General features: G+C 40.1%; 1 protein-coding gene across 1 annotated transcript in view; it reads right to left on the reverse strand.

Annotated features, from left to right (window-relative positions):
• The window catches only part of vps8 (VPS8 subunit of CORVET complex), a 93628-nt gene that overhangs the window by 56837 nt on the left and 11574 nt on the right, over positions 1 to 25217 (reverse strand). The window contains exons 12-24 of the mRNA XM_066661001.1: positions 24419 to 24526; positions 24204 to 24284; positions 23743 to 23913; positions 21996 to 22070; positions 21300 to 21335; positions 20950 to 21040; positions 20246 to 20292; positions 18322 to 18411; positions 17216 to 17262; positions 3876 to 4098; positions 2075 to 2164; positions 1092 to 1143; positions 821 to 863 (exon numbers count right to left, since the gene is read on the reverse strand). Of these exons, the coding sequence (XP_066517098.1) occupies positions 821 to 863; positions 1092 to 1143; positions 2075 to 2164; positions 3876 to 4098; positions 17216 to 17262; positions 18322 to 18411; positions 20246 to 20292; positions 20950 to 21040; positions 21300 to 21335; positions 21996 to 22070; positions 23743 to 23913; positions 24204 to 24284; positions 24419 to 24526 (1154 nt within the window). The remainder of the gene's footprint in view (positions 1 to 820; positions 864 to 1091; positions 1144 to 2074; positions 2165 to 3875; positions 4099 to 17215; positions 17263 to 18321; positions 18412 to 20245; positions 20293 to 20949; positions 21041 to 21299; positions 21336 to 21995; positions 22071 to 23742; positions 23914 to 24203; positions 24285 to 24418; positions 24527 to 25217) is intronic.

Raw genomic sequence — 25217 nt, forward strand, 5'->3', positions numbered from 1 at the left:
TAGAGTTTATTCAAACTGTGCAACTGAACACCCATCTCTAAAATGATACACGTTACATCCACTATCTATAAAGTACAGATATACAGTGGAACCTCTACTAACAAACTTTCCAAGATACGAACCGGGCATTCGAATATTTTTTGCCTCCACCAATGAACCATGACTCTAGAAACGAACCAGAGCCTACGCCGGCGGCTGGAAATGGCCACTGACCCCAATCGGAGAGTCTCCCAGCGCACTCAGACTTGAGTGAGCTTTTAAGATAAGCAAATTGTAGCTTTAGCAATTTAGCATTGGTGTAAATAGCAGACATCGAAATTCGTGCCAAGTTAAGCCGTATCTACGCTTTGTCTCCCCACATTCACCCACCTGCTCTCCGTTATTCCATCCACCCCCACCTTCCGTCATACAGCCAGTGCCTGTGTTACTCCTCCAGCCAGTCGTCACGTCTTCAAGGTAGCGATGTGCAACCACTTAAAACTTTTTTATTACTGTTACCACTGTATTTCTTTTTTATTTTTAGTAACGCTACATGTATTTTTTTTTTTACTAATTTGAGAGTGTTGTAAACATATATCAGTGCAAAAAGGGTGACTTTCAGGGTGGACTGGAACACATTAATTGCTTTTCCATTATTTTAAATGGGGAAAATTGACTCTTTTCCACTTACGAACCGGGTCACGGAACGAATCAAGTTCGTAGGTAGAGGTTCCACTGTATGTCTAAGAAATATGTTAAATAACAGTATACTTCAATCACGTCGTTGAAAGTTGTATTTTTATTGGCATGTATTTGTCTGGGTTTGCATATCGCAGCTTACCTAATGTAGACAAGCAGCTTATTCCCCATGACAACCTGTTCATCTGTGAATGGAAATAATATGACAACAAACATTTGACCACTGAACGCTGGCAGTTGACTGAAAACAAACTAAGGAGACCACCACAAAACCTCATTTTGTCTCAGTTTTGTTGGTCATTCTTTCAGTGCTGAGCAGGAGAGTCAGCTGAATGTTTGTATTAAATTCTATCTGTTCTAACCGAAACTAGTGCAGAGAATCATGGGATATATATATAGTAGTCCAGTTCTACCTGTGAGAGGCTTTCCTTCACGCAGTGGAGGACCTATCACCTGAAAGAGTTTCTGAAAGAAAACAAATAAACAGAATGAAAGACAAATACCTCAAACCAGACCCAATACACACACAGACACACATCTATATCTATGACGCTACAAACAATTCTGTAACAAACCACTCAGGAATACATCTTAAACACTGGGCACACCAAACCACTACCTCGCCTGCATCAAAGTTGTTGCAGGGAGACATCTGTGTGTGTGTGGGGGGACATTTTGGCCTGGAAACAAATTACTCTCCTATATCAATTCTCTTTCATCTAGAGGTTCAGAGGATCTCAAGCAACCACAGCGCTTTCATCTTCCTCAGGGGCTAATAGCAGATTCACCACACATGCACACTACCTACCAACACACACACACACACAATCACACATTTAAAGGGGAAACCTCTTTTCATTTTTGGCAATATCTGCAATGCTCAATGGCTGAGATGTAAACAAAGCCTTTCAAGGAGATTTGATGTTAAATGATCCACCAAAGAGAATCAGACTCTTTACAGCAGAGACAATACAAACCAGAGGTCAAAAAGTTTTCAACACAAATATTATAAAGTACATATTAAATATGTTAATTATTATCCAAAATCTCCAGTGAACCTGGCCTTCTGAGGTTTATGTTGTGTTGAAAATGCAATACAATATACAAAGTGTCTCAATAGTAAGGAAACACACATTACACAATGTGTGGCGTAGGGTAAAAACTGGTACAGATCAAGAACATGTCTTGTTTAGCGCATGTCTAAAACATCTGACGTATTTTTTCACCATAAATTGATTTGAAGAACATTTAAGGTCAAATGACCCAATTTACATCTTAACGATTAAATTAGAGAAATATCAGAGAGTTGTACATTTAACATTCAGTGGTTAAATGATGATGTAGATTACATGATATATGAGATAATCCCTTTTTTCAGCTGTTCTGTGTGTGCTACCTCCATGGGGCTGATGTAGTCATTCATGCCGCTGTTAAAGACGTAGATCATGGCATCGTAAAGCTGGTTTTCCCAACACATCTGCACCACCTGCTCACAACACACAATGACATGCAGGGCGGTCACTAAAGTATTGTATAGATTCTATAGGCACTAAATTGTCTCAGATTTTCTGACTAAGACTTGAGAATGTAAACACCAAAAAAAAAAAAAAAAAAAATATATATATATATATATATATATATATATATATATACACACAATAATTCTATAAATATATTAGTGCATAAGTTACAAAAATCAAACAAATAACCAAATTCAGCTAATAACTGGGATCATGCACAGGCTTGATGACTACCAGCAATGAGAGGCAGCCTTAATAAGCAGCACACTACCCTGTGATTATGAGAAATTCCAGTATGGAGGAGAAAGAAAGAAAAAAAAAAAGAATGGTATTAAAGACAGTATATATCAAGAAATCTATCAAGTCTGAAAGGGCTTACAAAGATATGGCTATGTCTCTAGGGAAAAAAGTGAGGAGTTGTTGTGTTTTCCCTGTGTCTACGTGGGTTTCCTCCGGGTGACCGTCTGTGAGGAGTGTGATGTGTTCTCCTCGTGTCCGTGTGGGTTTCCTCCGGGTGCTCCGGTTTCCTCCCACGGTCCAAAAACACACGTTGGTAGGTGGATAGGTGACTCAAAAGTATCCGTAGGTGTGAGTGTGTGAGTGAATGTGTGAGCGTGTGTTGCCCTGTGAAGGACTGGCGCATCCTCCAGGGTGTGTTCCCGCCTTGAGCCCAATGATTCCAGGTAGTTTCTGGACCCACCGTGACCCTGAACTGGATAAGGGTGACAGATAATGGATGGATGAATGGATAAAAAAAAGTGGGAACACTTCTTCCCGGAAGTGGCAGGCTCGTGAGGCAGTTGGGACAATCTTTTTTCCAAGTAAAAAGGAACCAGCAACAGAGCGTCACGTATAAAGTCTTATGTGTGCAGTGGAAATGTTAGACTGCTTTGTTGTTCTATGCCTGTGATGGAAGTGTCAGTTTAATGAACTGAAATGAAAAACCGGAGACTGAATGTTACATTTACTTTATATACTACAACAAGAAAAAGACCATTTTTCATGATGATTCGCCTCTTTAAAGTGCTGTTTGAACATCAGATCTCTGAATGTCATCGGGGCCCTTTGCAGTCCTCCCTCTCTCTAAGTGGGAAACAAAATGGAAATTGCTGCTGCTGTCACTGTGCTATTGTCTGCTCTGATTTGCTGTTTTGGATTCACAAGTAACAACAGATAATGAGCTACAGGTGCTGATTATTTGATTATATTCATTCACACACACACACACACACACACACACACAAATACATTCACAGTGACACAAGTTAGCCAGATATATATAAATGGTGACCTGTTAACATCTGATAGATGCCGTCCAGTAAATCCAACTCTCTCTCCACTCAAGCTTGAGCCTTAATAATTATTCCAATGACTTCACAAGCCAACACTGGTCAAAAATATTGACCAATGAAAATACAAAATGTGACCAGTGTAAAAATTATAGATTTTTTTTTTTTTTACAGTTTATTAAATGTTTTATATTTTTTTTCCCTCAACACCTTAACCTCTGTTTCATGACAAATGTGGAAAAATGTCATATACAAGTCCCTGTAGAGATTTGACTATTAGTGCATAAAGTGACAATACACAATCTAATCTACAGCTCCAATCACTTGTACACACATATTGCATTTCCTGTTTTATACAAAGAAAACACACACACGCACACACACATACCTGCTGTATATCCAGATTGGTAATGTCCATGTGCACCAGGCAGCCCTCCACACTCTCCATCATGCCATTCTCCTGGAAGTAACTGAGCAGATCTCTCATGACTGGGGCAGTCAGGCAGCCAATCCGCTCGCTCAGAATATACGGCTCTAAACTCTCCAGAAACACACCCTTCGCCACAGAGTTCTCCACCAGCCTGGAGTAGATCTGATTAAAGAGCAGGTCCCTGAGAAAAAAAGAAGACAAAATACAGGATATCAACACGTTTACATGTTTGCAGCAGATGGGCAGCCACAAAGCAGACATCACTTTATATTTCAAAAAGCCTTGATGGAAAAATTCAGCCTCCACTATGGCCCTATTCTGTGGAGCACAACAATCATGATTTCAATTCTCACAACCTTTTATTATTGCACTGAAATAAATTGGATGTTGAGTTTTTCGGAAACACGATTTAAGGCTCAGTCTCTAACTGGTAGTTGGCAGCAGGAGGCAGCAGTCAGTTGCCGTGGCCAGTTAGCCAGTAGCAGCTGCCACTGATTATTTACCACTGACTTCCAAGTGCCACTCACAAGTCACTGACAACTGCTAGTAAGCCAGTGGCAGCTGATATTCAGTCACTGGCAGCTGCTAGTCAGCAAATGGAAGATTGTCAGCAAGAGGCAGCTGCTAGTTACCAAGTAGCAGCAAGTAGTAAGCCAGAGGCTGTTGCAGTATTAGCAGCTAGACAGTGGCAACTGCTGCTCATCCAATTGCAGTTGCTAGTTAGTTAGTAGCAGTTGTTATTCAGCAAGTGGCAGCAGCATTTCAGTCAGTGGCAGCTGCTAATTAGTTGTGGAAGCTGCTAATAAGTCAATAGCAGCAATGGATCAGTCATTTGTAGCTGCCACTAATCTGAGTGACAGAAGCTAGTCAGCTAGTAACAGCTGTTAATTAGAAAGTGTCAGCAGCTAATTAGCTAACCATAATTGTGCAATCCTAAAAAAGTAAACCCTTTTTTTTAACAGTTTATTACATGTTTTATATTTTTCCTCAACAAAAACTCTTTCATGAGAATCTGAGTGACAGAAGCTAGTCAGCTAGCAACAGCTGGTAATTAGAACATGTCAGTAGGTTCTAAAAAAAGTATAGCCTTTTTTTTAATACAGTTTATTAAATGTTTAAAATAATTAATTACCAAAAACGTAAGTATAATAAAACAAAAATGTTATATACTGGCAGTATTTTCCTTTGTAAGACCCACTTGAAAAGCAGCAGAAGACAGATAAGGCATAAAGCTGCTTATATTCTACAAATGCCACAAATACTCAGCCTTATTTTGCACACTCATTTCAGAGTGATCTTGAAGCAAGGCTGCATGATGCAAGCCCTTCACAGCACACAGCACAAAAACAGGTAAACAAATGTATGTACGGTTAAATTTGACAGGGTTGTGCTGGTTAATTCAAGTAAGTGAAAAGTTTTGGAAGTTGTACAAACACTACATGGTACATTTGAGAATCTCTCGAGCATTATTTTGGGTCACACCATTGTGCAATTACGCAATTCACCTAAATAAAATGACAGTCTTGGATTCTGAAGCATTCCCCCACAGGAACACGCCTGCTCTGGATCGGAACGGCTGTGGGACCAGACTCCACAGTCATGCATTGTGAATACGTACACTTTTGTGTATGCGGAACAGTATTAAAATACAACAAAAAAAAAACAATTACATAACCAGCATTATGCAACTAAAAGCACATCCTTAGACTGCGTGGCGCTATCAGAGGGAGGCAGCTCCACCAGCCCAGTCTCATGAATTAAACACACAGAGTGAAACTGGTTTCAGATCAGCATCATATGGCAACTTCCCACACACCTAAGAGGTTGGAGCACAGCTGTTTGCTTCTTTACCGTTTAAATAAACTATGAAACTTATGCTACTGTACAGTTTTGAAGGGAAGTGGGTTTAATACATGCTAAAAGTGCTCCATCATTAACACTCAGACGTCTGGAACATGACAGACATGAGGTACATCATAAAATAATAATAAAAACCCATAAGTTCTGGAGGTGAAATATACATAATATAAAATATGAAATCAATACAATTTAATAATCTACAATAAGAGAAAAAGGTACAATAAAGTTCCCTAATCAAAGGTACAGAATATGTACCCTTGAGGATACCACCCTGGTGACAGTTTTTGTGACTGAGTGTAATACTCAAATACACATCTATATAGCGATATGTTTATGGACATCTGTCACGCTCCTGAAATTAATTGTATGAACAGAATGTGTTCCCCTCTGTCTTAACCCTACCCTTCCATTTGCCCAAGAGTACAGGAGTCTCAATTATTGTTTGGAAAGTGCTGTAGAGCCGAGGTGGAGCTCTATATACACCCCTTGCAATGGAGATATTTCTGGAGCACATTTCGAAGCACAGTCTGGAGCACAGTCACACAGCTCCAGGGACCTGGAGGTTATGGGTTCGATTCCCGCTCCAGGTGACTCCTCCCACAATCCAAAAACACACGTTGGAGTGTGTGAGTGAATGTGTGAGTGTGTGTTGCCCTGTGAAGGACTGGTGTCCCCTCCAGGGTGTATTCCCGCCTTGCGCCCAATGATTCCAGGTAGGCTCTGGACTCACCGCGACCCTGAACTGGATAAGGGTTACAGATAATGAATGAATGAATGAATGTATTGAAATCAGTGGAGAGGGGGAGGGAGGGAGTTTCTGAAATGCTGAGCCCAGAGCAGCAATGTGGAGCATCACATCACATGGCTTAGTGGAGCATCACAAGGATACTGAAGCTGTAAGTTTAAGGTAAAAATATTACGTAGTTTTTCTTTTAAAACAATGAAACCATCCATCCATCCATCCATCTCTGTAAGCGCCTATCCAGTTCAGGGTTGCGGTGGGTCCAGAGCCTACCTGGAATCATTGGGCGCAAGGCGGGAATACACCCTGAAGGGGGCACCAGTCCTTCTCAGGACAACACACACACACACTCACACCTACGAACACTTGAGTCGTCAATCCACCTACCAACATGTGTTTTTGGACTGTGGGAGGAAACCGGAGCACCCGGAGGAAACCCATGCGGACACAAGGAGAACACACCAACTCCTCACAGAGGGGAGGGACTCGAACCCACAACCTGAAGAATTTAAACTTTATAACTTGTATCTTTGCTCCAAGGGGCAACATAACACTCAAAAATGAGGGGTAGGGCTAAAAGTAAGAAATTGGATTCACCCCAAGGGTGAGGTAGAGGGGTATAAGTCCCAACAGGTCTGTGGAGCAGTGCAACTGTGTTTTACTGAGTGATGAAGAGCCATTCAGCACCGTGAAAGGTTTGGTGGTCTAGGACTATTTATCTCACCTCACTGCAATCAAATTCTCAAGGCAGTGTTTCAATATTTACTGTAAAGCTATTACTGCTGAAAAAGTCAGCCAAAACATCAATTACTTTTACTTTAGTTAAAAAAACAATTCTTGGTTGAGCAGATGTTCCCAAATTTTTTTACCATATTTTCCTTAATAAATACAACAGTGCACTGTGCTTTTTTTTCCTCCACACAATTTCTGACACATCTACAGTTTCCTAGGTAGTGTCACATGCTGCTGTAGCACTACCTAGTCAAAGTACAAACTCTGATAAGTGTTTCATACCAATGCCTGCCCAATTCAAACTCACACTGAATACTAGATACTAGCATCTACACACACTGTATAATTCTACATTAAAAAGACACACTTCTAGAGTACATAGCATAATCCACAGAGTAAATACACACTGTATGCTCAACAGTTGTAATACACACTATGTTCCATAATCAAATACATACTGCATATTCTACAAGACACTATACACACACTGCACAATATACAGTGTAAACTGCTTATCCTACAGTACAACACACACTGCTGGTCCCAAAATGCAAACACACATGGTATATTCTTCAGTGCAACCATGAACTACATTCTACAAATAAAACACAGTGTATTTTCTATAATGCAAATATATGTACATTAAGCAACTCCATTCCACAGTGTAAACACATTAATCCCACATTGTAAACAAACAGTTATTCTTTAACATTTTTACCACATTACAGCAGATAAAGAGACAAACCTTGAGCCGAGCGTGCAGCTCATCTGTTATTTTGCTGAGGAGGCATTTATCGACCTCCTGACACACACGAGTGAGGAAGCACTCTGACAGGAAAAGGACACAACCTCCCCAATGGCCTTCTGGGAAAATTTCACAACATAAACTGATGGAATAAGGAGTGTAAAGTGACAGGGAAATCTGTGACCCATCATCTGGATGAATAAGGAACTCTACAGACATAAATATAATATTGTGCAAAATGGAGAGACCCATCTTAATAATCTCAACATTCAGACGCTAATTTGAATTGGATTACATTGAAATCTCAGAAAAATGCAACAGAAAGATAATTTTAAAAGTGTTCCCAACACCAGAGTCTTAAAAACCCTGATTAAACCTTGCAGCAGCCACACAAGACGTGGCAGACGACCGCCACAAATGTCTTCATCTGATAAACAGTTCTTAAAGATCTGTATTTGAGAGACAGTAGGAGCAGGGAAGGGGGAGGATGTAGAGGAGAAAAAAAAACTAAATAAACACAAGCTTCACTCCTGTTTTAGTTCGAAAAAAAATTCACAGGTGATTCTCTCCACATAACTGAAAGCGAGCGGAGAGCATCAGGAAGCTGTCGCTGTGGAAATGCCGCATGTCGATAGTTGTTTTGCATACTATGTTTTGGATGTGTCCTTCTGAACATTTCCTAAAAGAAAAGGCTTGTTATCTGAATATGCGCTGAACCTGAGAAATGTTACTTTTGTGTAAACAATGCCCATATTCAGTACTGAAAGTTAAATGACGCTGTATTATTCATTCGTTTTCCTCATAAAGGGTCTTTGTTGTATTCTTATGATAAAGGCTAGGTTTGGTTGCACTTTATATATTTAATATATGTTTTAACTTTACTGCTGTGATAGAAGTGAACAGATGGAGGCTGTCATCTCAGCCGTTTCTCTAGTTATGAGTGGTTTTCCTCAGATTAGAGCTGTCTGTCTTTTACAATATTAATCAAGGACAAAGCGCCACTGACGTGAAGCAGAGTTACATGTAAGTGGGTGAGTGAGTGACAAGCCAGTTCCATGTGGTGCATCACATCTAACAAATATAGCAAATAATAATCGCTTTTTTGATGGGATTTTCATCGACAGCAGATATTTTTTGAGAACTATGTACACTGGTGGAAATATGAATCGTTTCTTCAGTCACCCCCCCCCCCCCATTGACTCAAAACCTAAAATAAAGCATCCCACACCACACTTACAATACATAACTAATATGAGTGCACCCCATTCAAGGCCACTAAAATACCATATACATATTGAAATATCTAGAAAAATAGGATATATGCTGTTCTGTGTAATGATAGGGTAGTACACCTTTGATGCCACACTAAGACTTGATCACTGAAACACATACAGCTGCCTGTTTCCACACTGCGTGTTACACAGGTAAGAAAAACCAAGTTGTTAACAGCAGAGTTTCCTCAATTTTGACCCGTCAGTGTCTCAACGTAAGAGAAAAGACAGGCAAATAAAGAAACCAGACTACTAAACTTCAGAAAAGTTTCCTGAGGGTCCTTAAGAGGCTGAATCTGGATAAGAAATTGCTAACTGTCTTCTACCGCTTCGTGCTACATCTCTCCATGGTTCTCCAGCGGTACCACAGCACATAAAAAGGCCATACAGAGGGTCATCAACATTGTGCAGAAGATCATTGGACACTCTCCACCCTCCCTGGAGGACCTCCACAGCACCTGTTGCCTCAAGAGGGCTTACACTATTATCAAGGACTGTACACATCCAGGACACCAGATGTTTGAACTGCTGCCCTCAGACAGACGTTACAGACAATTCAAAACAAGGAAAAACCTTTTGAGGGACAGTTTTTACAACAGGGCCATATCTCTGTTCAACAAAAACCAAAAAAGGTCATATATAAACAGATCTGGTTTTGTTTAAAGGGATTCAGATGCTGCAGTTGTGGATTGTGTACATAGAATAACTTATAGTTAATAATTTAGGCTGTGCCCTTAAGTTTGTTGCCTGTTTAATTCATTTTTTTAAATAATGGCACCAAGGGGAGGGGGGCTGTTACACAATTTCGTTGTATAAAGTAAAATGTGCAATGACTATAAAGGTTCATTTCATTTCAAATATGGAAAAGAATAAAACAGCATTAGTGTAACTGCTATGAAGGAGCCAAACACTTGCTCTGGTCATTGGAAATTATCAAAAGAGGTACACAAAAAGCAGCAGAGAGCTTCACTGAAAGCTGACAAAGTGTCTGTCATTTACACAACCTTGTGTTTCCAGTGTAGCACAAACCTCATCATCAAAAACTGGCAGCGAGTGCCACAGAAACCTCCATGAGCGCACAGACCGTGCGCCAAACCATGTACAAAGTCAATCTCTATGGACGGTGCCTAAAATGAAAACAATTACTTACAAATAGGCACAAAACCAGCAAGACTGAGTTTAGCCAATGAACATTAAAAAGAGGCCTGAGGAATACTGCCAGCTGATTTTCTGGTCAGGTGAATCAAAAACACACTTGTTTGGATCAGACAGGGTTCAGCATTTTTGGCAAGGGCCTAGGCAGGAATATCAGAGTGCCTGCATGGTGGCATCTGTGAAATGTGAGCGTGTGAGAGATGGTATAATGAAGATTAGTGTGTTGAGCAAACTTCTAAATGAAAAGATGCTACTTTGCAAGGATATAAATTTATCAAGACAATGATTCTAAACACAACGCAAAGAGCAGTAAAAAAGCAGTCACATGACCTGAATCTCACTGAGCACACCTATGTGATCTTTAAGTGGTAAGTAGAGCCGCATATAGCCCCTGAAAGCAAAGAACAGCTGTAAATTATAACCTGTGAGGAACGATGAGGATCTGAGTCAGAATGGTTTTATCCGCAAACCGATACACCCAGCACCACATATCAGTACGAATACCACACACTTGCTTGGAGGAAGACACTAACCACCGCACCCATACTTCTGCTGCGATTGAGTGATGTCAGAAACTGGGAAATAGCAATTTTCTGACTTGTGAACGGAAAAATGGCAATTGTCTGATTACGTGTGTTTTCTGTAGATAAGTCAAATATTATGATCAGATTTGTTATTACTCAAAAACCATTCAGTTGTTATTTAATGATAAATCACTTTTTGGGGACATGGCGTATAAAGTAGGTGGATCTTCAGACAAGCTCCCGAAAGCAGTGAAGTGATATTTAACCATACTTAACCACCCGGTATATACAGCCTTCTGATGGGCACACGAGTGCAGCACTATCTCTCATTGAAAGGCCAAATTGTTCCATCGTTAAATATTCTTAGACAGATATCTGTAACTGTGCAATTTAGGGAATGCAGTTTACATAATGCAGATTACAATGTAGATCCAGTACAAAAGTAAAGAACAAATGCAAATTAGAGTTTTGATCAAACTGTCACTTCACACTGTTCACGAGGCTAAAGTTTCCCAAGAGTTCAGTCTAGGGCAAAAGAACTGGTGACATTTCTCCAGTCTAAATGTGTCCGAGAACAAGGCTTGCTGATGGCACTTTGAGAGAAACCAACTCCACCTAAGTGCATCAATAACTTTGCCTTTAATTTTAGCCACTGCCCAGAACAATGCACAGGACTGAAATGTTTGCTTTGCCCTGAGCAAAAGCACAGCTACACACTGTCACAGGGCCATACTGAGATACAATACTGAACACATACACACACACACACACACACACACACACAGAGAGAGAGAGTGTGGCCTTTTTACGAAGACTTTGTGAGGGAGCGTGTGTGACGGAGCGTACATCCCTAAAGGGGACAGGCTAGCATGAGAGTCAAAACACACACACATACACACCAAAAAAGCTTTTTGAGGACAGACGGTGGTGGGGAACAAAAAAAAATTGGGCTGTGTCTTGAAGATACACACATGCGTGAGCACACACACAATCAGTCACTCTCACCCAAATCTCCAGTGAAAGCCTCTTTCCTGCTGTAAACAGTGTGGCTGTTTAAATAATGTCACTGTCTCGCTGGCTCTGAGTTGTAATGTGAGACATAAAACGTCACGCCCGTCACAGACACTCACATCCTCCGCCTGCCACACACTCGGCTAATGCTACCCTGGGCCCTCCAGCACCGAACTGACTCAACGGGGCGAGACAGGACACTGGCATCACAGCTCCACAAAACCTGCTGTACTTCAAGAGCCAGGGTTCTATTAAAGCCAGATTTTTTACTCTCTTTACCCTCTATGTGATTGAAGTGTATTATTTTTCCACTGGAGCTAAAAGGGTAATGTAGTTACCAATTAATACAAGCTTACAATCACCAATAGGCTGCATGTCGTAAACAAAGACTTCCACCAAGCCACGTTGATCTGTCAAGTATCTCAAATGGACTTGCTTATGTGGTTTCTGACACTGTCAGAGCCATTCAGAATGCTAACAGTGCACCAGTGGTGAGAATCTACAGGCTGCTAAACACGAATGAGTGAGTGAGGCAGTTCCATCCAGCTAGAATCTAGAGCAGAAAGATTCATTGTATTTTTAATTGAAATCGCAGTTTGAAAGAGTTGAAGACCTGCTTTTTTTTTAATTATAATTAACGACTACATTATCAAGAAAAGCTGTTTTTTTTTTTATACCTTTGGTGTCCTGTGATCTGTACATGGAAACCACAACCAAATGACACTCCCAGCATTCAAAATGAAAGCCTGATATTCTTTACATTTTTGGTTATAAGGTGGGGGGGCCACTCCCCTAACTATTTAAATAAATAAACAAATAAATAAAAAATAAAATTATATGTTAAAATGTTTAAATTGCAATCTCAACTTCAGTATTTTCCCCAAATCTTTAAAGCAGATAAAGCCCTACTAGAAACAGTAGCAGAACTCATCATGTTTACACAGGTAAAACCTATATTGTTTAATGTCAAACTACATAAGCTATTCTTTTTGAGGTTTCTGGACATGCTTTTAGACAAAACAATACAAAAACATACTTCAGACACCAAATATGTTTTGGTTGATGTAACCCAAATATATCTGGGTTAAGGATGAAAACTGTGAATTAGAGAGAGTGAGTGAGAACGAGAGCGAGAATTTGTTAAAATCAACATGATTTTCCAGAGCGTAATGAGTCCGTATGAACTTGGCCTCAGGACACGTGTGTCACATCCTCTCTTGGTCGCGAAAATCCAACACGCTCCCAAACAACATCACCACAATTAGAGAAGTTCTGTACTCACACTCTAGCAATTTCCACAGAAAGAAAAACACTTGGAAAAATGAGTGCTTGTCTAACTGGAGCGTCTCATGTCTGTTTAAAGTGACAGATGAAATGTCTAACCCCAATAAGAGCTGATCAGCCAAGACACGTTTGGCATCAGGAGTTTTCAGGCTAATGGTATTCACAAGGACTAGAAGCTTAGAAACAGTTAGACATTGTATAAACTACAAGATCATTTCTATCTTTAACTTTTACTGATGTATGCTTTTCTTCATTTTAACACACCCTTTATATTTGTGAAGTTTTAGCAATTAAATACTGCAGATTATGGATCATCTAACATAATTAGGTGTTATAAAATGTCTACATGAACTTGTTTTAGAAATCAAGCGCCTCACGGAGCTGGCTTTTAGGCATTACATTCACTCACACATTTATGAAATGCTCCATAAGTGGTATTAGTGACAGTATGTGTTTTATTGGGACATATTCTTGGATATGTTAGATATCCAAGACTTTGATATAATGAGACAGATCCATTTATAGATAGCAATCATTCATTCATTCATTATCTGTAACCCTTATCCAGTTCAGGGTTGCAGTGGATCCAGAGCCTACCTGGAATCATTGGGCGCAAGGTGGGAATACACCCTGGAGGGGGCGCCAGTCCTTCACAGGGCAACACACACACTCACACCTACGGACACTTTTGAGTCGCCAATCCACCTACCAACGTGTGGTTTTTTTTTGGACTGTAGGAGGAAACTGGAGCACCCGGAGGAAACCCACGCGGACACGGGGAGAACACTAGATAGCAATCAGCTATATATACACACACACACACACACACACACACAATACAGAAAAACAAAAGAATATGCAGCAGCATAACAAAAATATTCCCTAAGTTCATGTTTGGAGTCTACAGTTTGTTCACATTATTTGTGAAAGAAAACAGATAAAAAAGACTAGTAGACAGTCTTCTGCCTGAGTGAAGTGTGCATGTGTGTGTGAGTATGTATGAGTTGAGTCAGCCGGGATGCGTACTTATCTCTGCAGTCTGAGGACAAACACCGCAAAATGCTCTTGATTGTTTCTCTTGAGTGTTTCAGAAAGACAAATACATAAGTGTACATTAAATTTAGAGATAAAAATACACATCTAAATCCTGATAAATCATTTTTCCTACGAGCATTTCCAATGACAGCAAGAGGCAGAAATCAAAATGAAACTAAGGATGCACCCCAACTGTGGACTACACTCGAATACATTAGAGTATATACCTTAAGAGTGTGTGCTCAGCGAGTTAGTACACAATCCGTAGTGCACAATTTAGGTCATAACAGTTTCTGCTCTAAAACAGCACATAGTATTCACTGTCAGTTTGTAGCAGTATTAGTTTTATAATCTGTGGGTTATTCATCTGGGACAAGACTTCTCCAGATGTGAGAAGCTCTTCCCTTACCATTTCCCAATGGATTGTGGGACAATAGTGTCCATTATTACTCAATATCGATAGGTTTTAAAATGAATTGAGGATTCTTTTAGTACACTCAACTTTAACGATTGCTGCACACACTCTGAATTCAATAAATACTGAAGTTTCAATGTATCACTCGACATTAAAGGAGGATTCATCAGCAACCATCATGCTGCTCTTGTGTAGATTCTATCCTGAACATGTGGCTTGCACGGACTTATATATTTGAGATCTGCCCAATATTTTATTCTTTTTATTCTCTATTTATTTTTTTTTCTGCTGTTTCAGAACCATTCTGACTGAATGATGCTTTTTTTTTGGTGAATGTGAATGATGGTGCTTATTCCAGTTTTTTCTTTGTATTGCAGCCCCAACACAATAAGTGTAATATTGTCAGCTGCTGAGCAGTGACTAATACACCCACAACAAACCATTGCTGCTCTTGCTGATATACAATAGTGGATTTCAACAGTTTCTCCTCACAGCCACTTTATTAAGCAACTTTTTTTTCCTTCTTTAAATTAGATTCTTCCAGGTTTGAAAGAGTCTTCATTTATTTCCCTTTGGATATTTGTTTATTTTCCAAAGATGTTTGGTGAGGGTAGTGGAAGAGAGAGATGATGTAGTCAGTACTGAATAGATGTATAGGCATACAAAAATTCTTGACATTTTTATGGAATATTCCCAGAATGTTGCTGTTAAATGGCACATGATGAAATAGCATTAATTAAATATTGCATAAAGGCAACAATCCAGTTTAAATGTCATCCTCCATAAAAACATAATGAACTAACAAGGTAAAAACTAAAGCCAATTCTGATTTCAAATCGTTAAAACCTTTTAAAAATTGGCGTTTTAATCTTGGTTTATGAAATTACTTTTCTATTTTGACAGTACGCCTAAATCTAGAGGAAGGTAAACGCTTCTTCCCTGCTATGCCTTTAAAAGTACACTATCACAGCCGACTGCATCTGACTCATCACTTTCCTCTGCAGCTTTCAAAGTCACCTGATTGCTGGGGCAGGAAGTGAGTGTATCTCTGCAGGAAAGCTTTTTAAATATGCACAGCGGCGGAGTAATAAGGAGAACGAAGCTGATCTGGGAGCTGCTGGAGGCCGAAGGTTAATGGAGGCAGCTCATGAGGAGAGCAGAACCCTGCTGGTCCTGGATCAGTTCATAGAGATTTACAGTGCTGTAATTAGAGCTGGGAGCCATACACAAGCTGGATTAGATTAATTGGTGTGTTTGTGGTTTAGTGGCATTCTTCTACTCTTTATCCTTATTCTTCCTGCAGTCACACGAGTGAGTACAAGAACACACACACACACACACACACACACATACATACACACACTCGCATTCGAGTTCACACCCAAACAAGTGACAACACTAAAGCACTGAGAATTTCTCTCACTTTCTAATCAACACACATTGTTGCTCGACTCTCTCCAGCTGCTGTGCAGTTTTAGCCTACTATACCTACAAAACAAACACACACACACTTGTGCGTCTATACAATGTGATGACAAAGGATCATACAGTAATTACTGTATGTACAAACTATAAACAACTGAGAAAATGCTACGCATTTTTGATTTACTTGCTAAAAATACAAGTTAATATTACAGTTGCCATGTTGCAATGGCAAAAACAGTTCATTCAGTTACGCGACATGCCCATACGTATTATTAACATACAAAAATAAAGTTACGTTAAAACCAAGCACACCATTGTTTTTCTTGTGAAATTCCCAATAAGTTTGATGTGTCACATGATCCTCTTTCCACTGAAAAAACAAAAGTTGGATCCAAAATGGCCGACTTCAAAATGGCCACCATGGTCACCACCCATCTTGAAAAGTTTCCCTCCTCCCATATACTAATGTGACACAAACAGGAAGTAAATTTCACCAACCATTCCACATTTTATTAAGGTGTATCCATATAAATGGCCCACCCTGTATATAAACAATACTATATATACACACTGTAAGTAGCTACAGTTCTCTAGGCTTAATACTCTCAGTCCTAGTCAAGACAAATGATAATACATGGAGCTATTTATAATAAATAAATAAATAAAATCAGGACAGTAAAAATGTAAAGCCACAGGGGACACGTGTCACCAGCTTCAAAAATTGTTACATTCTTAACCTTTAATATGGCTTTTTCCTGTCATAAGAAAAACACAAAAGCAGTTAGTGCTCTCGTTACTTTGAAGGTCATGCTTTTAACTCCCCTGGCTTGTTAAGATTGCCTCAACTTCCTCATCTTATGAAGTATTAAAGGCTGTATGTGTAAAATAATACAAATATTTATTTTTTTAAAGCTGATGGATGGCCATTAAGCCATATGATTATGCAAATGCACATTTCTTAATGTTCCTTAAAATCCAAATATGAATTCCAAAGGCTTACACTGTACTGTACTGTTGAGAGAGAGAGAGAGAGAGAGAGAGAGAGAGAGAGAGAGAGAGAGAGCTGCAGGTTATTTTCAGTGGTGGACAGATCACTTACGTCCTCTGTAAAAGCAGACAGTAATCCACGACGACAGGAATCATGTCCTGTATGGAGATAGAGATGGGGAGAGGGAGAGAGAGAGAGAGAGAAAGGACATTGCTGGGTCATTGCTGTTTGTGGTTTATGGCAGATGCTCCTTCAAGATAAAAAAACCTTAGGCTTTGGGTCAGCACAAACAGAATGCCACTGTCACACACACACACACACACACAAAATAACTCATAAATCAAAAAGCAGCTATATCCACATAAAAGCATATGGTCACGCAAACATGAAAACTTGCTGCTTTAATAAAATCTTAAATATGAGTTCAATAAAAATCAGAGGGAGCCGGCAGCCTTTAACAGTGAGAGCTTAAATCAAGACGGCTTAAGATTTATTTTTGTATTATTTTTATTTGCCTCAGAGGCTAAAATAAAAATGGACTTTATAGCTCATAATGCATATTTTCAACATAGTGAAGATACACAGCTTAAATTGGTTTCAGTCTGAAATCCTTCAATTCTGGTGAAGCCTGGTGCATGTACAGCATCTGCCCACTGGCTTCTATTATAAGTGTTCTGATTTAGCAGGGGGTTTATGCCTTTAACTAAGCACAGGGAAATGTTTAAAACAGTCCATGTTAAGAAGTGTAACACATAGCACAGCACACACAGGTTAAATAATTACTAAAATGGTTGGTAAAATTAGAGTATTATTTGGTTGGGGAAAACCAGATAAGCTTCATAATCCAAACACTTTTTGGCTGATCGACTCTTCATTAAGTCAGTTGTGCTGCCGATGGGATTTTATTTTAATACATTTACAAGAAGTCTTGTTTTATTCTATCCAACGAGGAGCTAATTTTTTTTACATTTACTTCTGTTTATTCAAACATTTCACTGTGTTCTTGCACAGGCAGAAGGACTTGTTGTCTGTATAAGTGTTTTTGCACTGCTTGGCCTGATTATCTGATTGATTACCAGAACAAATGCTACAATATGTTTGCTAATATAATCCTTAATGATTTAATTTTTCAAACACAGGAACACTCAAGACAGAAAGGTCAGAAGGGATCGATAACACTGGAGCATAATCGAGCGACAGTCGGGATGGGAGTTTACCTGGAAGTGCTGTTCCAGCACCTGGATTTTTCCCTGCTCCGGACACTTCTTAAGAGAACGCTCCACATACTGAAACAAAATCTCCACCATCTGAGAGGAAACAAGAGAGTCACATCTGGACAATGTCCTACAGCTAAATGTCACTGTTGTTTATTCATGCTGGTGCTTCAGATTCATAAATACAAACAACTGATTTTGTTGGGCTTACTTTCTACACTTTCTTTGTGTGTGTGCATGTATTACTCCAATTTTATTTGTTATATCTCTTGTCCTGTACTGGTACTGTTAGCAATGACAAAGTTGTATGTAGTATGTATGTATGCATCTGTCCATCTATTCCTATATTAATTACAAATACTACCAAAAAAACTTCATGAAAGCTTCAGGGACAACTATTAAAAAAATGTAATTTACACTATGTTGCCAAAAGTATTCACTCACCCACCCAAATCACTGAATTAATGTGCAGACTGCTTCTACAAACATTTGTAAAAGAATGGATTGCTCTCAGGAACTCTGGGATACAATGCCTCCTATGAAATTTCCTCGCTACAAAAAATTCCACTGTCAACTGTCAGTGGTATTATATCACAGTAGAAGTGATCAGGAACAACAGCAACTCAGCCACAAAAATGACAGAGTCAACATTGAGTCCACATGAAGGCTACATCAAGTTACTTACCTCCAAACTTCACGTGGCCTTCAGATTAGCTCATAGTGCATAGAAAGGTTCATGGAATGGGTTTCCATGGCCGAGCAGCTGCATCCAAGCCTTACATCACCAAATGCAACGCAAAGCATTGAAAGGAACTCAAAGTTTCAGCATACTAAGAGATTTTGGGCAATTTCATGCTCCCAACTTTGTGGGAACAGATTGGGCACGGCCCATTCCTCTTCCAAAACGACTGTGCACCAGTGCACAAAGCAAGATCCGTAAAGACATAAACGAGTGAGTTTGGTGTGGAGGAACTTGACTAGCCCGCACAGAGCCCTGACCTCCTTCTGATAGAACACTTTTGGGATGAATCAGAGTGGAGACTTTGAGCCAGGCCTTCTGTCCAACACCAGTGTCTGAACTCACAAATGCGCTTCTGGAAGAGTGGTCAAAAGTTCCCATAAACACTCTCCTAAACCTTGGGGAAAGCTTTCCCAGGAGAGCTGAAGCTGTTAAAGCTGAAAAGTGTGGGCCGACATCGTATTAAACTTTATGGATTAAGAATGGGATGCCACTTAAATTCATAAGCATGCAAAACCAGACGAGTGAATACTTTTGGCAATATAGTGTATCTAGTTATGAGAGTTAGGAACTGAAGCAAAGTCCAACACTCAGACCTTGCTGCATAAACTTAACACATTGCTCCAGCTGCCTTATCTTCTGAGGAGGCCTGACTTCCAATTACTCTATTTTCAAGATTAATTACTGCTTCATCTGATCCTGCTGTGCCTGTTCTGTTATATGTCAAAGTTTAGGCACCCACCCATGGAGAAATTATATGGTTTTGTTAGTGGGTTTTTTGTTTTGTTTTTTTCCCCCCCAAATGCCAGCTAGCTCAGTCTGACAGCTAGCTCAGACTCCACTAATCAAACACAGTGGCAGAAAGCAAGCAAAGATATATGAAACCAGTCACCACCTCTTTTCAAAACTGCTGCTAACACAGTACTACTGCCCAGATCTGATACATCAGCCAACACACACTGATGGCTTACACTGTGCCTGATGATGGGGCACTCTTGGACTCCTGGCCTCAGCTGGCTAAGACACCACCATTTCCCAATGATACACCAATTATTAAAATGCTGCACCAAGCTGGAGCCCTGTTCTGTTAATCTACCAAGTTACAATATGAAACACTCTACATGTTCACTGTTCCTCGGTAATGAATTGATAACTAAATATTCAGCTTCAGATGTGTTCATGTATTACCTTATCAGCCACTACTCCCTTCCTTTTCAAAGGATCCCCAAATAAACCTAAACAAAAATGATCATAAAAATAAAAATCACGACACAGAATTACATAACATTACAGCATAAGATGAGTTTGCCAATCGCCCACCATAGCACTGACATAATAATAAAAGACAGATTTAGACATTACATTGAGTGATTACAAATGTATAAATTTAAAGCAGTTATCACAAGTGAACATAGGTCTGGGGTCTTAATGAAACATCTGGATGACACACCACAGTAGAGTTCCGCCCCAGTCTTCTACCCCCATTTGCAACAGCCAGTTTCAGCGCCCGATTCTTTACATGAGAATGAGCAATGCACTCTACGTAGGAAGTGGCACAAAATCAGAAAGACTGATATCATTCCAGTCCCTTTTGTGAGGAATTCCTGATTAAATAATCTAGTATTAGTCCCAAAGTATATTCTAGCCATTCACTACATTACAAACTAGTTATTACATCACATCATTAACTAGCTACTTTTTAGAATTAAATATGATCACACAGAGAATTAATAAATGCGACTCAGGGCTGCACGAAATGCTGTGGTTTTAAAGCATTCCTGGACTGTTCGCAAATTAATCCCAACTGAGCTCGTTAGAGCTACAACATGCACCCCACCTGTTGCTAAAACATTACAGAAGCAACACTATAATGAGAATAAATGCTGACTCACCCAGTACAGCTTTGGCCGTTCCCTCGTGGAAAGACCAGGCTAGAGAGAGAGCCTCCGTAAACTTCTCCTGCTTTAGTAAATGGTCTACACGCTGTGAGGAAACCAGGGGAGAACCCATACATCCATTAAGCAGTAATAATAAGCACTGGAATGTCAACCAATCTTTCCATGCTCCCCCCATTTGTGAAGGTGTTGGTTTTATTGTAATTTATATATTATTATTGTATTTATATATTATATGTTGTTACGGACAGCATCTGCAAAGCCAACTGAACTGCTATATCAAGCATGATTAGGTGTACAAGTTAATGACAGCTATGTGTAACGGCATTATAAACATTACAACGTACCTCACGCCAGTTCCTAAGGGTCATAACATGGACGGACTGCATGAGAGAAAATGAACAGAAACAAATAAGCACAGCCATCGTGTTTTAAAATGGTATGATATTTCAATGACCATCGCCAAGTGGTCCATGAAAAGTTCTTTTCCATACACTGTTAATGCTGACATACTAAACTAATACTTACCCACTGACACTTTAATTAGAAATATCTTTCTCCCTCTCTCTTATCTTCTCTGGCTCTACCTGACTCGCTCTCGCTCCCTCCTTCCCTTAGGTAACTGGCAGTTCACAGAGGGCAGCAAGGCAACCAGACCTCGATGAATATTCACGATATTCACATTCTGCCCGCTGCCTCATTAGCATAATTGCAGCGCCGTGCGCCAACAGCTCGGCTAGACGTGCTGGAAGATTCAGCCAAACATCACGCAGCTCCTCCCAAAACCCTTCATTTAGCCACGATTTGCCTCCGTTAAGAGACAAAAGACCCACCACATAGAGACTCCAGTGTCCTTTGTATAAAATACCATTGTGAACCAAATAAACCACAAGAACATAAGCACTTTGCTTTTATAATAAAAGTACTGTCTGATTTAGAGGCGCAGCTTGCTCAGAGCTAAGTGTCAAAGTCAATACATGGATAAACCAAGCCGTTGGTTATTTATGACGGCTTGTAATTTGTTCAAAAAACAAAGCATGTACCTTTGTTCCCAGATAGACGATCTGGCCTCCATAGCTGCATACAGACTGGTAACATGCCTTCTCCCCCACCAGTGCCTGGAGAACAGAAAGAGTGTATTATTTATAGGTACATTTAAGCCCCTACACTTTATTCAATGCTGATACCAGACCTCAAGGATTTATTAGTGCCAGCTACTGTCTTTATCACCTGGCCTGCGTATAAGACGTGTTATTTGATACAGCTGGGCACTGCCCCATACTTTTAGCACAAGTATTAGTTTAAAAAGATCCTCCAAATGATCCCTTGGGTTGGGCACATCAGGTAGTGTCTCAGTCACACAGCTCCAGGGACCTGGAGGTTGTGGGTTCTATTCCCGCTCCGGGTGACTGTCTGTGAGGAGTATGGCGTGTTCTCCCTGTGTCCGCGAGGGTTTCCTCCGGGTGACTGTCTGCGAGGAGTGTGGCGTGTTCTCCCTGTGTCCGCGTGGGTTTCCTCCGGGTGACTGTCTGTGAGGAGTGTGGCGTGTTCTCCCTGTGTCCGCATGGGTTTCCTCCGGGTGACTGTCTGTGAGGAGTGTGGTGTGTTCTCTCTGTGTCTGTGTGGGTTTCCTCCAGGTGCTCTGGTTTCCTCCCACGGTCCAAAAACACATGTTGGCAGTTGGATTGATGAATGAATAATGAATGAATCCTAACCCATCAGCTAAATTCCATGGATAAATCCAAATATATCAAATATTTTTTATGAATGAAGCCCTCACTGGTTTCTTATATAAAAATAGGATTTCAAATTTAATCATTCCAATACCCACAATCACCACTATCTGGTATCAACACTGTTTTCGGTATGACCATGTATTCTTTAGCCCTTGTGTATTTTCTGTTCATCCATATTAATTGTTTATCCTTCTTAATTCACAGGCAAACTACAAAGGCACACTGCTTTGCTATTTACAGCTCCAAGTAATTTCAATTACAAGCTCCGTAAGTTTTGTTCAGTTACTGCACAGGAATATGAGCACTCCAGCAGAGGTTTTACTTTTTTTTTTGTTTTTATCCTCTTCATCATCTCATCTAATTAAAGCCATAATTTACACCCTGCTTCACTACTCTAATTATACAAACAGCAATTATTAATTACCTAAAAAGTAACTGTTGGCAGACTTTAGAAAGTTAATCACTCGACTGTTCAGAAATAAAATGCATAAACATCTGAGGTGTTTTAGAAATCACAAGTAACTTCAGAAAGAGAGCGTCTCAGCAGAGTTTCTTATAATCCTTTAATGTTCTCTTATTCAGCTTTTCTTTATTTCTAGGCCCCCCTTGCATGGTCTGACACAAAATGCTTGGATTTCATAACTTCATTCATCTTCTGTAACTGCTTCATCAAGATCTGGGCCCCACACACACACACACTTTTGAATAGCCAATCCACCTACCAGCTTGTGTTCTTGGTCTGTGGGAGAAAACAGCAGAACCTGGAGGAAACTCACTCAGACACAGTGAGAACACACCAAACCTTCTCACAGTGGCCCAAGAGGAGGGTCAAATTAGTATTTCAAGTATTTCACACTTGTTCGCAGTAGTGATGATAGGAACCAGATGTCTGAAGCATTTCTTATCTTTAGGACGCCCTCAAATATTAAAGAAAGGATCATTTTCTCTTGATATATGAGGGTGTTTTACAATAGATTAAAAATAAATTCGCTTTGGCTGAAAATAGATTTAACAGACAGGCTATGCTGAAATATGGCCCCCGGGTGTTTCTCACCAGTGCCTGGCTGACGTTTCCACCCGTGGCAAGGGATTTGAAGTGGCTGCTGTTGTAGACCAGCTGCACCTCCGACAAATCCAGTGTCTCCAGCTCATCCTGACTCGGCCGATCAAAAACATGCAGCTTTTCTGCACTGTCCATCAGCACCAGAGTCCGAGAGTTCAGCCACTGAAAATCGAAGTATGACAAAGAGAGAGGAGAGTGAGCGTTTATTTTGCTCTTATTCTTTGCTCAAGCTTTTTATTTTCCGTCTTTTTGACTCGTTTAGAAAGTGAGAGCTTAGTCAATACAACAGATTTACACAGCACTCCCCTGATACTCAAAATCAGAGGTGAAAGAGAATCTGTAAGTGTACAGAAGGGCACTTTAGGCTGGCAAAGACTTTGAGTACACTGTATGACATATGCACTACGATAGCATGCCATGTTCGCTGAATGTTTTTTATTAGAAATACTTACTGTCAAACTGATGAGGTCACTGCTGAGCTGAAGCTGTCTTTGTTTGATGACGTGGACGGTTCCAGATTCATCCTTCTTCACCTGAGGGGGGGTTAAGAACACACACATACACACATTTATAAGGTGTAATCATTGGATAAAAAGTCCATTACAATCAAATCCTGCTACTCTAATACATAGTAATCCTAATAATAGTTAATAATCCTGATAATCACCAGCAGGAAGTGGACAGTGTCTCCTCTGCAGAACGCCAGAACAGGGTTCACTGCTTTCTGCACAGGCACAAACTGCCATGCTAACTGAGGCACACTTGTAGGGTCAGTCTGAGGAGAACAACAAATAAAGAACAACACAAAATAGTTACAAAACCATGCCCAGTCCTATTCTGGGCCATTGAAAATGAACAATCTCTCAATACAGTGTCTTAATCTCGAATGTAACCCCCCCCACAAAAAAATAGTCTCATTGTTTAACGCTTATAAAGTTCTCAAATAAAAATCTCTGTAACTTTCTCTTAATTTTCAGAGGAGGATGAGTCTCTGAGTCTCTTCTGAGTCTTGGTTCCTCCTCCAGCTTCGAAGGAGTATTTCTTTACCTCGGTTGCCTTTGGCTTGTTCACCTGAGGTTTCGATTCTGTTTACACTTTTGATGTCTGTGAAGCTGCTTTGTAAACACCAGGTTGTAAATTTGAGTCGACTGCGCAGGGAAAAATCATTTTAACAAAATGACATTGCTTCATCGCCTCCTCCCATCACTTCCACCCATCTTCCAGCAAAAAAAGACACTGTGATACTGCGTTCTATGCTATTATGCCCAGCCAGGCCAGGCCCTAATTAGGTATTAATGGAAAACATAGAATGTCTGTCCAACAAGCAATCAAACATTTGTTTTACATTTGTTTATCAATTTCCTGCGTCTGCTGTCAAGCTGCCTTCACATAGGGATTTGGAGATATTTCTTTTGGGAAGGGAATGTAGCTGCATCGCTGCCTGGGATAATCACACTATATATATA

This window comes from Hoplias malabaricus, chromosome 2 (genome assembly GCF_029633855.1).
Source record: "Hoplias malabaricus isolate fHopMal1 chromosome 2, fHopMal1.hap1, whole genome shotgun sequence".
NCBI lineage: Eukaryota > Metazoa > Chordata > Actinopteri > Characiformes > Erythrinidae > Hoplias > Hoplias malabaricus.